At 35.1% G+C, this 15,820-nt stretch overlaps 2 protein-coding genes across 2 annotated transcripts in view; both read left to right on the top strand.

Moving 5' to 3' along the window:
- The window catches only part of Ipk1 (Inositol phosphate kinase 1), a 78,534-nt gene that overhangs the window by 33,941 nt on the left and 28,773 nt on the right, over positions 1-15,820 (top strand). Inside the window, exon 2 of the mRNA XM_033342707.2 lies at positions 2,125-2,213. Within this exon, the coding sequence (XP_033198598.1) occupies positions 2,125-2,213 (89 nt within the window). The remainder of the gene's footprint in view (positions 1-2,124; positions 2,214-15,820) is intronic.
- LOC117161286 (protein BTG2) lies at positions 7,398-15,013 on the top strand. The gene has a single exon (XM_033342717.2). It carries the CDS (start codon positions 8,138-8,140, stop codon positions 8,651-8,653), a length of 516 nt encoding a protein of 171 aa, XP_033198608.1. The 5' UTR covers positions 7,398-8,137; the 3' UTR covers positions 8,654-15,013.

Genomic DNA, 15,820 nt, shown 5'->3' with positions numbered 1-15,820 from the left:
GTTATTATATTGTCACAAGTGCATCAATACGTCAATTACCATTGTTTCAGTATCTACATCTACACTATCACATCTCTATCGGTAAAGTGTAAACGAAATTCAATTATCTTTAGTATAGTAATAATTATGTACACGAATGAATTAAAAACTAACAATATTATAAGTACATATATGTATGTATATAACACTCAGTAATAACAATAAGTACTAATTAATATAATTTATACGGTATCCTATTGCATTATTGCTCGGATGCTTAACAACAACAGTTTGTGTATGTGTAAATGGCTGTATAATGGCTGTATAATGGCTGTATAATCTTAATGCCGCTGCCGTAAAAGGGTTAATTGCAAAAAGACATTGCAGTCGTATCCAACTTTTAATTCTGCGATCTTGTTTTAATCTTAAACTTGTCGAATTGAAAAGTATATGGTATAGTATAGTATACTATATAAGTATATATACTTATATAGTACACTTATATACATAGTATATATATTATACTTTATACTTATAGTATATTTCCTTGAGTAGGTAACGTAACTGTTTGCTTTAGCATCAGTATCTATCACAGATGCATCAATGGTGCATATACCGTAGGATGCGTCAACGTTCGCAAACATTCGCGAGCGTAGTGTTCAGTGCTCGTGGTCATGCGCGTCACGTTAATCTACCGGTATTCGCCGGTATTCTTCCACGGCGCGTCGTGTTGCGTTGCGTCAGATAGAGACGCGGTTTTGTAGTAGCAATAATAGCGGTACTTACCACAGCCTTCTATTCGACCGTGTAATCAGCCTCAGATAAAAGCATATTATTCCCTATTTTCGATTTATTTTTGCATAAGATACTATCACTGCCTATATGCATGTACAGGGTGGTTAGTAACTGGTGGTACAAGCGGAAAGGGGGTGATTCTACGCGAAAAAAGAAGTCGAAAATATAGAATAAAAATCTTTTTTTTAATTTTTCCATCGAGGCAACGATCTACAGTGAGATCCGTTATAACGAGACGCGATAAAGTGCACGCGTACCGAGCGAAAATTCAAAGTCGATTTTCTCCAAAACAAAGCCTCAAACGAAAAATTTTTATTTCCACTTGTACCACCAGTTACCAACCACCCTGTATATATGTATACGATATATATATACGATACCTACATTCTGCATCTGCAGAGTAAACATGATAATTTGTATTTACGTGTTAAAATCATATTAGTTCCAAAAATATATTCGCAACATTTCGTTTTCGACTTTTAATCACAGAGTTAATAGCGATGTTTCTTATTTATCAAAAAGAATATAAAATATTTACATAAAAAAATTAATTACCTACAATTGTTTCTTTTAGAAGTAGACATTTAGATTGAAAAATATTTCACGTAGGATTGATCGGCTCGGATATTCACGATATTAGTGTAGTGATAGTAGTTTCGTAGTTATCGTAGTTCGTTTGCTGCGATCGTTCATAACATAACATAAGTAAAATACGAAGCAACAGAAGTAGCCATTCGTTGAAATATTAAATCTATTCGTGTATCCTGCGCTAAGATGATTTACCGTTAGCTGATTACAGACGGCGACTACAAAGTGCGCCAACTATTTAAAAGGAATATTTAGACATCAATCGTTTAACATTTAACGTTTAACGTTTATCACAATGTTGTAGATGTGTTTGAAACTTTAATAGCGATCTTGGAAGCTACAAGAAAATCGTTCGCGTTGAAATGATTTGAATATCTTTTGTATAATAATCGTTTGTTGAAAAGCTAACATAACGAAATGTTATAATATGACATATATGGTTATATGTATAACGGAATAACATTATTGCCTAGTACCTATTATATATGTGTATAATGAAGTAAGTACTCAAATTTGGACTATTCGGATGAAGAAGTAATGAAGTTTTAAAATTTCGGATTATTCTCATATGTGTTATGAGTTATTACAATTTATAGAGATACACAAAAACATTTATCGCAGTGAACAATAATTACACAAAAACATGGCTATAGGTTGCTGTAGGTGACTATAAGTGGCTGTAAATAAATGACAAAATAATGAATTGTAGTACATATGTAATTAGCTGAAAAATGAAAGTAATATTCATGCATTCATGTTTAGCTTTCTGTTGCAGGTGATATTAAAGAACATGCGTCACTTTCGCTGAGTCGTGGCTGGCGAGAAAAGGGGAAACTTGTAAAAACAAGTAAGTAAGTACTTTAGCTAAATTAATGAAGAATGCAGAACCGGCGGTAATACACGATTTCTCAATATGTATGGAAACTTTACTCGAAACCGGTCCATATACGCAGAGAATGAAGCCAGCCAGAATAATCTGAGTTTATCGATCGACTCTTAGTTGCCAACTTGGCAACGGTAAACTCCCGGAATTACGAATGAAATGTTCTACATAGTGAAACAGTTGGCAAATCAGGCCTGCTTTTCATACCTTTGCAAGATCCTTGTCATATACCTTTTATATGATATACGGAATTCCGTCTTCCTTCCCGGATGTTTTATATTTAGTATCTAATTTTTTCTGAAAACGATGAATTGCGATCAACATTATATTATAGTATATTATTACTATGCGAATAATATTGAATTATTTGTATTTAATTAGTATGTTATTTAATTAAGAACGCGTACTGACTGAAAGTGTCATTTATACAAATAAAGGAATATGTATATATATTATATTATGGCATTATAGAAACGCGTGAGGGCGAGCGATAGAGAATAGAGAAAAGTACCTCCATTGCCCTTGTGTCGCTCCGCGGGACTTTCCAACGCACTATACATAATATGTATGAGGATTGCGCTAGTATAGCGGTCCAAACACGTTTCTGAATATCATATACAATATTGAAAATATACATACATATATATATATATATTGCACAGTACACACAGAAACCACGATCGTATCGTCTCGTTTGTGCAGGCAGTTCTTCACTGTTGAGCGTTGAGTCACACAGACGAGCGTTAATTACACTTAAGACTATACGATAAAGCTGGACGGAAATGCTCGATAACTTTTCCACGAATCCCGAGTCAAACTTGAACGCGATCATACCATTGCCATTATACCGTTGTACAATATCGGCAATTTGTTTGCGCGCTCTCTCGTAATCCGTGCAACGGAAATTTAAGTCTGTTACATTTACGCGAAGCTCCTATATAGTTCCATGCAAACAAACAATGCTTTGAAATCGTTCTACTTGTAATTGTGACGAGACTGTGACAATTAGTTGTAAGCTTTGAAAATCCTTGACGATCTAAATTACATAATTTCGTTCGACTAATTCATAAATTAATTTACAAATATTTATTACAATTAATTAAATTAGTACACGCTATTATTCTAAGACTTTTAGTTTCTCACTTTTTGTCTTTTATATCGAAATTATGAAATAAAATGTTTCCCGCATAAATTGCTTTCATACGTACATTTCATCTTTTTAGAATCTTCGATATACATTTTAAATCATTCCAATTGTAATCGCGGTTATTCAAAAACAAACGAGGAATAATGTATAGAGTGCAGGAAACAACGTCCATTGCGTTCAAAGCTGCACGATTTATGTATGTATGCGTATGTAGTTCTGGCTTCCAGAACACCCTTCCATCAGTGGTTCCCAGTCAGTTATTGGACATTTGCATAAAATTTCGAATGAACATTTTTTGTTCTTTTTCAAAGTAATAAGTGGTAGAAATTACGCGATTCTAAATGGTATTTGTAGATTTCGATATTTATAAGAAAAAATTTCGTTACGTTACGTTAATATTTTGATATGTTGTAAACTCAAAAGACTGAGAGTTACTGATCCAAGTCGTAGAAACGCTATTGATAGAATTTGTGGAAACAGAGGGCAGTTGAGAAGAATTGAAAAGGTTACAAGAGTAGGCAGGCAAGGTTTTTTGGTATAAAGGTTGCGTACGGTTGTCGACATCGGACTTGTAGTCGCTGTTATTAAATGAAGAACAGTCAGACTCGTCGCAGGGCTACATTTTATAATGTGTGACACGTATTTCTAAACTGATGCGACGGGACTGGTTTAATGTTCGATCGATCGGCTCGGTCTAAGTAGCTAAACAGTACGGGGTCGGTGATGCTTATTGTAAGATCATGGATAGTGAATCACCCTCGACCATCAGGTATATACCTACGTACGTTCTTTAGGTATGCTGTTATCAAGCTTGGTCAGGGAGGGAACTAATCCAGCGATGCCGACGGTAGAACGAAATGGACAGGGGAAATTATGAGAAAATCGATACAGTAAACTGCGTTTTTTGATTCAATGAAATACGATATAAATGAATTTTTCGAATTTCGAGCAAAGAAATAAATATAATATAATATTATATATATGTTTGTAAATGTGTTTGTAAATATATATTTTTATAATTCTAGCTTGTAATCGTAGCCCATTTTGTGCCACTGTATAGAAACAGAAAAATGTCACTTTTTTCTCCTATTATCCAATACTCACTTTTTACTTTCAACTTTGTCATGTTCTCTCTTCTTTCCTTTTTCAAATGTTTTAATCTTTATTCTGAAAGTCGCAAAACTCGATCAACACCTCAAATACCTCGATAAACACCACCTCAAAATGTTTTAAGCTAGAAACGACTAGCTAACTTTTTCCTTAGGTCAAAAATACAAATTTTTGCTTTCAGAAATTGAAATAATATATGTATTGACTGATATCTGACTGATATAAAATATATATTTTGCACCGAGTACATATTCCGAACAGAAAATAAAAATTTGTCATCTTTCGTAATTCTTCGTTCACTTTTTTAAATTGTTGTTTTTATTGATCCTATGAAATATATTATTCAATTTTTAAAAAGCGGAAGCAAAATAAAACAGAAAAATAGAATTCAGTAAAAATAAAAAAGAAAAATAGAAATAAAAAAATTTATCGTCTTTTGATTTAAATATAATTAGCGTCACATTGATATTGATAAAGGAGGAAAAGAAAGATAATCTAACCTCAACCAAGTAAAATGAAAGAAGGGCAGAAATGTAGAATTATGTAACATAATGTAATATTAGTTAACGAATACCCGTACATATGTATTATGATATCCATTTACTTAACTTAACAGTGGAAGAATAATAGGTATAATAAGGCTCACCCTTTTTTCCTCATAGTTTGCATTAGTAATACAGTTTATAAATATGTAACTAACAATATGTAAATAACTATCAAATAACATTAGAGTAATCTATATATATTTTATAGTTAGGTACAAGTACCTTATCGAATCGCTTTTCTTTTTGACATATTTTGATACAATAAGGATTTCAGACAAAAAACGTACTTGAATAATTGTGCAAGGATTTATTATTAACGTGATACGTGATATATCTTGCAGTTTTATATATATAATGAAAAACTCATACTCGACACATATTCGTGCTTCTTGAAAGGTATAGTTATCAGCGCAAATCCAATATACGTATAATATATACATTTTTACATTATCATTTTGCATTACATCAAATGTAAGACTGAATGTATTCAAGGACTTTCGAGCAATGAAAACATTATTAACATGTACTACCGTATAATATTCATTACGTGTTACATGTTACAATATATTAGGCTACTACAAAAATCAATGCCTTGTTTCGAAATCTCCAATAAGGGTAAAGGTACCTTATAAGAATAAGGATACTTTATCGAGAATTAAAAGTGTAATAAATACGTATAAAAGTATAATATTATTTTAGAAATCTGCTACAATTTTACTTTAACCTTTAAAAGAGTATATATATGTAATTGCATGTTATTTTACAATATATACCTACATAATACATTTTTTCAAACCATATTTTAAATGATCTAACTCATATTTATATACTATATCATAAATCAAGCCGGTTTCAAGTAGGTGACAAATATTTGAAACATTTTACAATATCTTATAATATGTAATTTGTATCGGATAGGTTACATTTATTAAATAGTATATCATAATGTATAGTATTAACATATAATATTATATAAGATATATAATATAATATATAATGTTATGTTATGTCTAGACATATTACAAAAATTATCTATATTATTTAACCCTTTTAGTGCCAATGACTATCGTTGCGTATGCGATGGACGCCTTACTACTCGCATCGTCAGAGTACTTTATGCCAAAATAAATTTATAAAACGTTGTAAATCTTTGAATTTTTCTGCGAAAGCCCTGTGTGAGATATTCCACAAACTGAAAAAATTGTTTATGGGTTAAACTTTTTGTTACATTTCGCGATGATTGATACCGACACTCCGTATACGCTATTGCCATAAGATAAAAGTTCGACACGGGAGATTTGCTTGAGATCGTAATCACAGGTTTTAGGTAACACTGTTTGTAACAGAATATCTCCTTATGTTTCACAAAATGATCTTGCATCAACAGGGCGAGAATAAAATTTTTGGTGGGCCAGTGCGAAGATCGCGCACAATTTGTAATCTGTATAACAAAGGATTACAGGATATATTTATTAGTAACCATCAATGCTATGTAAATTATTTGTGTGACTAATAATAAGTAAATAATACACATTCACTATAATAATATTAACTATAAATGTTTATAATAATATTAGAACGTTATTTCTGTGATGTCATACTAGCTACACTAATCACTTGTTTTCTCAATACTTTGTTCTCAACGCTGTTTCTAATCACTTGTTTCTACAAGAAAATTGATAGTTTCATTTTACTTAATGATTTTGAATAAGTATTACTAGTATGATTTTCAACACATTTTGACCAACCAATTGAAATACAATTGGCATTAATTTATTCTCCTTCATTTCGTACTATGTTCCTTTTTAATTTTGAAAATATCATTCTTACTTTTTTTCTGACTTTTCCTCAAATCTTATCAAATCATACCAATTGATTCGGTATTTTTCGCTTAGGTACAATTCTTTTGGTAGCCACTAAAGGTTGACATAACGTTTAAACAATTTGTTAAATCGTTTATTTTTCAGTAATAATGTATAATTAATCTACACTAGAAAATACTAATATTTCTTTAATATTTCTTAGTTCTTAGATCGTATATTAGTATATTTATATGCGTATCCGTAACTGAAATTTCAGAAAAATGTTGTGAGAACAGAAAATTATCAATTGCAAGCTTGATGTGGGTAGTGTATATAGTATACAGTATACATAAACCAATTGAGAACCTTTATTCGCGCAGACGATCCGTATTCGGGACGCAGCTGCAAACATTTGCGCAGCCAAAATCGCGCAGATTACGGTCACGTGACCGACAGTTATGGTGGGAATCGGAACGACCCAATTAGAGTGCGGCTACTATCCCCACTCTAGATTGCGCGAACAAAGAGACAAAGCTACTTCATTCGCGTCGACGGTCGCTGCCACTAGAAAGTTGTTGGCAGTTGGTGGGTGCGGTTGTTGTGTAAGTCGGAAAAAAGTGTGTCGATTGAGTTTCGCGAGAAAGTTTTGCCCGGTTACAAGGTGCACTAAGTGAAGCGTAGAAGAAAAGAAGGTTATTGTTGCAGCGTTCTTTGAATTTTACGTTTCATCGTTTTAACGAATCTCTGTGGTATATCTCAGAGATCGATTGGGAGAAACGAGTTGGAACGCGTTCACGATCGAAAAAGTTACGATCGTCACGACATCTCTGATTTACGACAGATTAATTTCGTCGCTTTTGGGAGACCAGCCCAACGAAATTTGAAAATTCTAAAACAGAAGATACGCGCGACTATCGCCGAGACTTTTAAGATTGGAACAAATTGTGTCATATCTTAGTCGATATTTGCGAAAGAACAATCGAAAAGCGCTCAGTATTTCTTTTCGCGCTGGAGCGTCGACGAACGAATACTAAACGCGATCGTGCGACGTGGCGGCGACGCCATTTTGTGAAGACTCCTGTGTGCGAACCGCGAGCAACAACGGCCTCTCTCGAGCCGTGACCTCTCGAATCACGGAAGGAATAGTGCTTTCTTTTGATCGCGTCCTCTCACGTCTCTATCGGGGGAGAAAACAACGGAAGAAGTGGAAGAAAAAGAAGAGTGGTACTGTACTATCAGCAAAATTCTATCATAGACCGTTCGTCCTGGGTCGCATTGCATACCAACCATGAGACTGGAAATTGTGTCAGCGGCGGATTTTTTGGTGCATCTACTGCGTCTTCAGACAGGTCAACTGTCTGAACGTCAGCTGGAGATGTTCAAGTCCTCTTTGACGGAGGTTTTGCGTCATCGTTACAGGGATCACTGGTTTCCAGATCGACCAAATCGTGGTTCCGGTTACCGTTGCATACGTATCAACGGTAAAATGGATCCAGTCATTGCACAGGCAGGTGCTAACGTCGGTTTACTGCCAACGGTATTGCATAGCTTGTTTCCAAGCGAGCTCACCATGTGGATCGATCCATCGGAAGTATCCTACAGAATCGGTGAAAACGGGTCTATTTGCGTTTTATACGAACGTACAGAACCTGAACCGGAAGAATCTCATCAGCACCAACATCAGCATCAACATCATCAACAGCAACAGCAACAACAGCAGCAGCAATTCGAAAGTTGCAAGGATTCGTTGTTATTGGAGCATTCGCAATTTAGCGAGCAGATCGCCGCGTTCGTTTCCAGTTGAAGCGTTTTTCTACGTAAATTCATCGATGCAACAACACTAGCATCTTGTTTCGTTTTCACTGGACGTGCATCACGCTCTCGGATTGATCAAAGCACATGGGTTTCATGATATGTGATGGCGTTCCTCCGGTCGGGTGAATGTTTGACTCGTGCACACGAACGCGCAATTTTACTCTGTATAAGTCGAGTTTCAAAGGAAATGAAGTGTGCACTGTTCTATCTAAATAAGGACAACAAACGTGTAAAAAAAGTGTTTAACCGTTTTTTTTTTTTGGCTAAAGCTGATTTAACCGAAAAAATTCGTCCAATACGTATCGTTCGACGAGCTTTTGTCGGAATCCCAGCGATCGTTATCACGACCGACTCTAGTCCAACCGTACACACACATATGTGTCATCCTGAATTTTTGTCAACCATACGAAAGAGGAAGAGAGGATATTCATGGCAAGAAGAGCACCATCATCGTTTGAATATTCGAGGAGAATATTGCGCGTTCGCGTAACGACGATGTCTAACTAGACCAGTGGTCCTCTTACGTTTTGGCGTATTTCACGAGAAGATCCAGTTTTTCCAGCTTTTTCTGTTGAAAATACCGACTGCTAGCGAGATCGCGCCCGCAAATGTGAGAAAATAATATATGGGCGAGCTCCGCTCCGAGGGTCTCTCTCAGACCGACAAATTGATCTCAGCTCACCTCCCGCGTACTTCCGTTTATCTCGAAAAGAAGTTACGTCTGGAGTGGGGGAACAACGAACCAGTCTGTGGCCCTCTCTCCGTTCTCGTGAGAGGAAAAGCGAAACAAGCTTCTTTCCCCTCTCCCCCTCTCATGGAAAGGATTCAACAATGTGTTTTTATCGTCGCAAATCTCTTTTCTTCCACGAACGTTTTTTATCTATCAATCTAATTGATTATTCTGAACCCTCTCGTGTTCCGATGTTCTTGGTATGCTTTCCCTCCGCTGATGAAAGTCGAAGGACGAACATCGAGGACGAAGATGACAAAAGAAGCAATTGGTTTTCCAGTGAAAAATTGACGAATAACATGTATACTGCATTCTCTCTTCTATCCGCATGGTCAACACGCTGGTTGAGCTTCAAGGATTTTTTTTCTCTCTAACCTCGCACGGTCAATGCAAATTACCACCGAGTCACACACATACGAGTATACCAAACACATACCAAGAAAAACCAACATATATATGTTTCCGTCGCCACTTTGTCCAACATACAGAAGAGACCTGTTACTATAAACGATTATCAATCTGTGTCAACCTTTCCATTTTCTTCTTTGATCTGGAGCTTCTCTTACAGCACGCGTTAACAAGCATGCTAACGGCAATCATATTTATCAACTATCCTCGATGTCACTGGTATCGTAGCAGTGGCCCATTATCGTTCTTGGATCGGCCATAGCCATTGTTTCATTGGTCATCAGTAGTCGAGCAGTCTCGAACTCGATCCACGCGTTGGCATCGTTGACACAATAAGAATACATGTTACACTTCATACGTACAAACCTTTAACAAAATGCGTGAGTTTTATATGTACATATATATAGGTATTATGTATGTAGAGAGCACGTATTGCGCAAGCCGATGGAAACCATATTTGCGCGAATACGTTGCGCCAAATTGTATATTATGTATCTGTTTTGCGAGTATAGAGCGAGGAGGAACGAATGTATAAAAGAGAGCACAAGAAACTGAGTGCGTGATTGAAAGTGAGAATGTGTGCCGTGTGCGTTGCGTGCATATTATGTTGCGTACGTGTGTTGCCATATAGGATGAATGAGAGTAAGAAAGAAAGGAAGGAACAGTGTCGTGTACAGTGTACGTGAAAGCAAGCAACAAACATGAGGCAAACATCTGTGATTTTCTTCGAACGAAGAGAGGGCATGTTTCGTGCATATATCGAATAATTATCTTTTCTGGTGTTTCGAACGTGACAGAGGAATCGAGTCAAATGAAGAATATATGTATGTACATTGATATGAATAAGGAGCGAGCAAAAGTTTATCCTTTTCATCGCAACCTCAGTTTTTTTTGTATTGCTCGATCTCTTTTTCTTATCGCTTTAGTTTTCTACTTTGCAAAATTGGTACAATCGAACAACCTTGTTTCATTTATACATATATATATATGTATATGTGTATATATATATATGCAATAGAAGTCGTAATGGGTATATTACGTGTTACACGCGCAAGTGTATGTGTGTGTGTTTCAATTTCATTTACAAGAAAATTTTGCTAACTTAAAACATGAAATTTTTCTTAAACTTTCGTAACTTTGTAGGAGAGTGCCATATAAATATGGGACAATTTTTTCCTCTCCTTTTCACTTCTACTATTAGAGCTAATGTATATTTTCCTATTCTTCTCTCACACACACTGTATTACTCTTATTCTAGGAATTGTCAATCTTCTCATGTCCAAAAATATTACACAAAAATGTTCACTTTAGCAATGTATTTATACTCATTACGGCTTTCAAAATATGTATACAGGAAAATGGGGAAACATGCCGACTTGCAAAGATTATTTTCTTACAGAAGTAGTAGAAAGTAACAAGAAAAAATTGTCTGACACCTACATTGTTCAAAGCTAGAAAGTTTTAAGAAAACGTACGAGATTTCCTAGGTTCTCGGAGCTTTCTTGATAACAATTCTATTGTTTCGAGATAAAATCGTTCAATTATACATATATGTACATACTCTCGTATATGTATATATATATGTAGACACAGTGTTTCATCATGGGTTCTCCGATGGCGTATCTAGTTTAGTGGGATTTTGATAACTATCAAGTAGAATATGAAAACGACCATCGTCCGATAATATGATTGGATGATATATCGTTTGTTCTTTTCTTCTGTGACGGAAATACTTGTTCGGAATATTCGCGTAATATTAACTCGCGCTAAAAATTGAAACGTGGTGTGCAAGAATTTGAGAGAATGTCGTTCATTTGTAATGATCATAGTATGAAATCGTGAACACGTATAGTATGATAGAGGACAAAAAACGAAGAGAGAAAAGATAAGTATGTTTGTGAAGAATAGAGCGAAATGGAAAGAGTAGCCTTGTCGCGTTCGGTGTCGAATCAGAAGTGTTTGTATGTAGCAATTATATAGAAACCATGTCTGTGATTATATTAAAAATAGAGAGACAATATGAGCAATCTCTGTGTGCGAGAGCGACCTAATTAGAAGTGCGTGTATGCGTCTCTGAATAAGATCATGAGTACACGTGCCTGTATCGTACTAATATCTAAAAGTATATAATATATAAATATGTTTATATTGAAAAGTATGCGTGGCAATTTTAAACGAATTTAATTTATAGATTAATTATGTTCGCGACCAACCTCTGCGGATTGTGCATTACATATATGTATATGAACGTTGTCTATACGCATTAATTTCACTTCTTTTTGTTTGCATGTTCTTCCATCCACGTAAACGAGCTGCACTTTATGTTGGAAAAGATTCGATCGTTCCTATCGGTTACTTTGGTTTCTCTCCTTTAACGAGTCCTATACGTTTACATATTTTGTTAATTTGCAGTCGATGAACACATTAATACGAATTTGTGAACGTTCGATTAAAATTGCTAAGCATGCTCAAATTGTGACCGAGCGCGTAAAACTACAAGAATAGAAAAAGAAGAGATTCGAATTCGCTCTTTCATCTCGAAGATCAGAAATGCAAACCGATTCTCTCTAAACGACCTATTGGGAAATCTGTCGAAAGTAATGTTGGACGAAACAAGTGAAAGTGTGAGAGTCGAACGGCGACGTAGAAAATCTCGCACACCGTCTAGTACTTACCATAGAATCACATAGCGCAGTTTCAGACAACAGCTAGAAAAAGACAACATTCCCTTTCCGTTTTATTTGCCCTTCGCTTGTTGGAGCCAGGAAAAAACAAAATTTTCACAATATCGTATAGGGAGTACTCGTTTAATATATGCCGTTGGATTCGCCTATGTGGATTATACACGTTGTAGATTATATCACACGTAACAGATGAACACATACACGAAATGAATGACATGACACGCGTAGCGAGAGAACAAGCGGAAACTCAGCGAAACAAATTGCAAGAATGAGAGTGAGAGAAAAGCAGAACACCGTTTCATGAGTGAATTGTAATTACTATATATCCATATACATATATATACGAATATATTATATATACATATTTATATGTATATATATGTGTATATACATATATGTATATATATGTGTATATACATACATGTATATATATGTATATATACACACATACACACACATCTTGTAACTATACATAGGGTCCTTCAGGAAGAATTTGTACAAACCCGCTGGGATATGGCACCAGCAGTCTGTGATTTTAGCTTGGTTAATTCAGTATTTTTTTAAATAAAGCGAGACAAAATCAAGATAAATGATAAAAAAAAAAAAAAACAAGATTCGAATTGCGAGCAAGCTCGTGCATGAGATACGAGCAAGAGAAAGTTCTGCATGAGAAAACATTGTCGTTCACTGTGTACGTATGCTAGGGCCAGGGGTGGGGATGATGATGACGATGATGATGGTAGGGTTGGGGCGAATGTAAAGAACGCTTGCGGGAGGAAGGAGAGGGAAATGCAGGGAAGAGAACATATTGCAAAGTGCAAATGGAAAAAATATTTATTGCGTGTATATTTAATGCGACACTTGTACAAAAAATCCCAATAATTTAATATTTCAATTTTTTTATGCAAATATGCGCGATTGTTGCAAACAATTGCCCTTTGAAATTCGCGAAAATTGTAAATACGATATTAATGTAAATGCGATGTATTTCAATCGTGAATTCACAAAAGTGACGCGTGAGACGGAAAGCGAGAATTTATTTTTTTTATTTTCTTTATTTTTCAAAATGAAATTCAAACATTATGTATGTATATATTTTAATATTAAGTTTATAGATTTTAATTTTCTATAGCCGGAAATTTTAGAGCTAGTTTAATTATAAGTTGTACGGTTGTGGTTTCAAAATTATAATATATATTGATTATATTGATCGATTACAGTCTCGCTTCGCGTAAACACGTGCAATTTTGCGATTGTTTCGAGATAGATTTATATACATAAATGCGAATACATGCGTCTTCCGTTCGTATTTTTCATTGTGTTCCCTCCGCTTTCTCTGTTGATATAAAATGACGAGTAACTGAGATTGTGTGAGAGAGAAAGGCAATAGTCGAAATAGTAAATCTGACATGTATATGAAGCGCGAAATTAAACTACATATATGCCGCGTGTCTTTCTTTTCTGTCAAATAAACTGTTTTGTTGGGACACCAGGAAGGAGAATGCACGAGATATATAGTATAAAGAGAGGGTATAGTTTAAAAAGGAACAAGGAAAATCAAGCGATTAGTCCGAGTCGAATAATTTTTTTTCGAACGTGAGAACGAGAGAAAGCGTGGAAGAAAGAGAGCGAGAGAGGGAGAGGGTGAGGTTTGAGAGTATAACGAGGGATAAAAAAGAGAATGGATATTGGACATTAGGAGAGCGTATAGCCTGACAGGGGTGCTCAACTCGGATAAAGTGGGCCGTGGGTCTCATCGTGGTAACATAATTGTGATACCGCATTTACTGTACCGATTAGGGAAAATTCATACTGATTTTATTACGTATTCTCGTTTGAGACGAAAACCAAAAGGGAAGAACACTGACCCAAGGTTATCGAGATCCGAATTCGGCGACCCTGTTGGCCAGTGCACAAGTAAAAAAGAAACATTCGTTCACATATACACAAACGTACAGAACAGGCAGGACAGCTAATTGTAAGACACATAGAGACATACATAGACAAACTTTTATACATATACATACATTGGACGCGTACGATACGATATAACACGACACGCTATGATTTCAAAATAATTGCGGGCGAAATAATCTGTTCGAAGAACTCTGCATAAAAAAAATTCACTTTACCGATGTATGTATACTATACCGTCATTAACAAACACATGTAAAACATACGTGGCAGACACGAATACATACACACACACTCACGCGTAGACGAATAAACTTTGACGAGATACATGGAACAGACACGAGGAACACGTTACGTACACTCTCGAATCTGTAGACTGTAGGTTTAATATTAATTATTACGAATTATAATTATTATATATCTATTATTATATCAATGTATAATTATATTTAGTTTTTAGGTTACTATGTTTATCATTTCCCGCTTGTACATATGCCGTGAGCTCGAAAAAATTAAATCTTTATCAAAAGAAATCTATAATTTTTTCGACTGTTTTTGTACAGAGATAATAAAAACAAAGGCCTCGTGCTTATGAAATTTCATGAATATAAAATATCGCTGTCTAGTGTTTTGATTTTTGTCCTAAATCCCACATACCAATTTCCTCTGTATTAGTTCGCAGATCGATAAATTTACATATTTGAACATCGAGTTTTTCGTAATGTCGCTATTTCAATATAATAAATATTCAGTATGAAGTAGTTCACAAACTATACAATAATATATACTAGGAAGAATCTTGGCAAATTATACAGGGTGGTTGGTAACTGGTGGTACAAGCGGAAAGGGGGTGATTCTATGCGAAAAAACAAGTCGAAAATATAGAATAAAAATTTTTCGTTCGAGGCTTTGTTTTCGAGAAAATCGACTTTGAATTTTCGCTCGGTACGCGCGCGGTACGTTATAACGGATCTCACTGTAGATCGTTGTCTCGATGGAAAAACTTAAAAAAGAAAAAGAAAAGATTAAACAAAATTTTTATTCTATATTTTCAACTTCTTCTTTCGCGTAGAATCGCCCCCTTTCCGCTTGTACCACCGGTTACCAACCACCCTGTATAACGAAATCATAAATTATTATTAAGGGGGTATTCTAGTCTAGAGACATGAATTTCGGGCAGTTTTTGAAGCTCTGTACAAACGAAACAAAAAATATTTTTACTATCCATTTTTTTATCATTTGATATTTTTGATATTTTAAGATTACATAAAAAATTAACCGAAAAAAGAAACTCAAAATTCACAAAGTTATGAGTTGGCAAAGTGGGGAGTCCAAAAAGAAGAGTGTTCTGGCGTGCATGATTTCAACTCTTCTGGTCATCTGAAACAAAAAAGCCGAACGGATTCTTAATTAGTACAGA

This window comes from Bombus vancouverensis, chromosome 6 (assembly GCF_051014615.1).
Source record: "Bombus vancouverensis nearcticus chromosome 6, iyBomVanc1_principal, whole genome shotgun sequence".
Taxonomy (NCBI): domain Eukaryota; kingdom Metazoa; phylum Arthropoda; class Insecta; order Hymenoptera; family Apidae; genus Bombus; species Bombus vancouverensis.
This window is presented reverse-complemented; position numbering and strand designations above follow the sequence as displayed.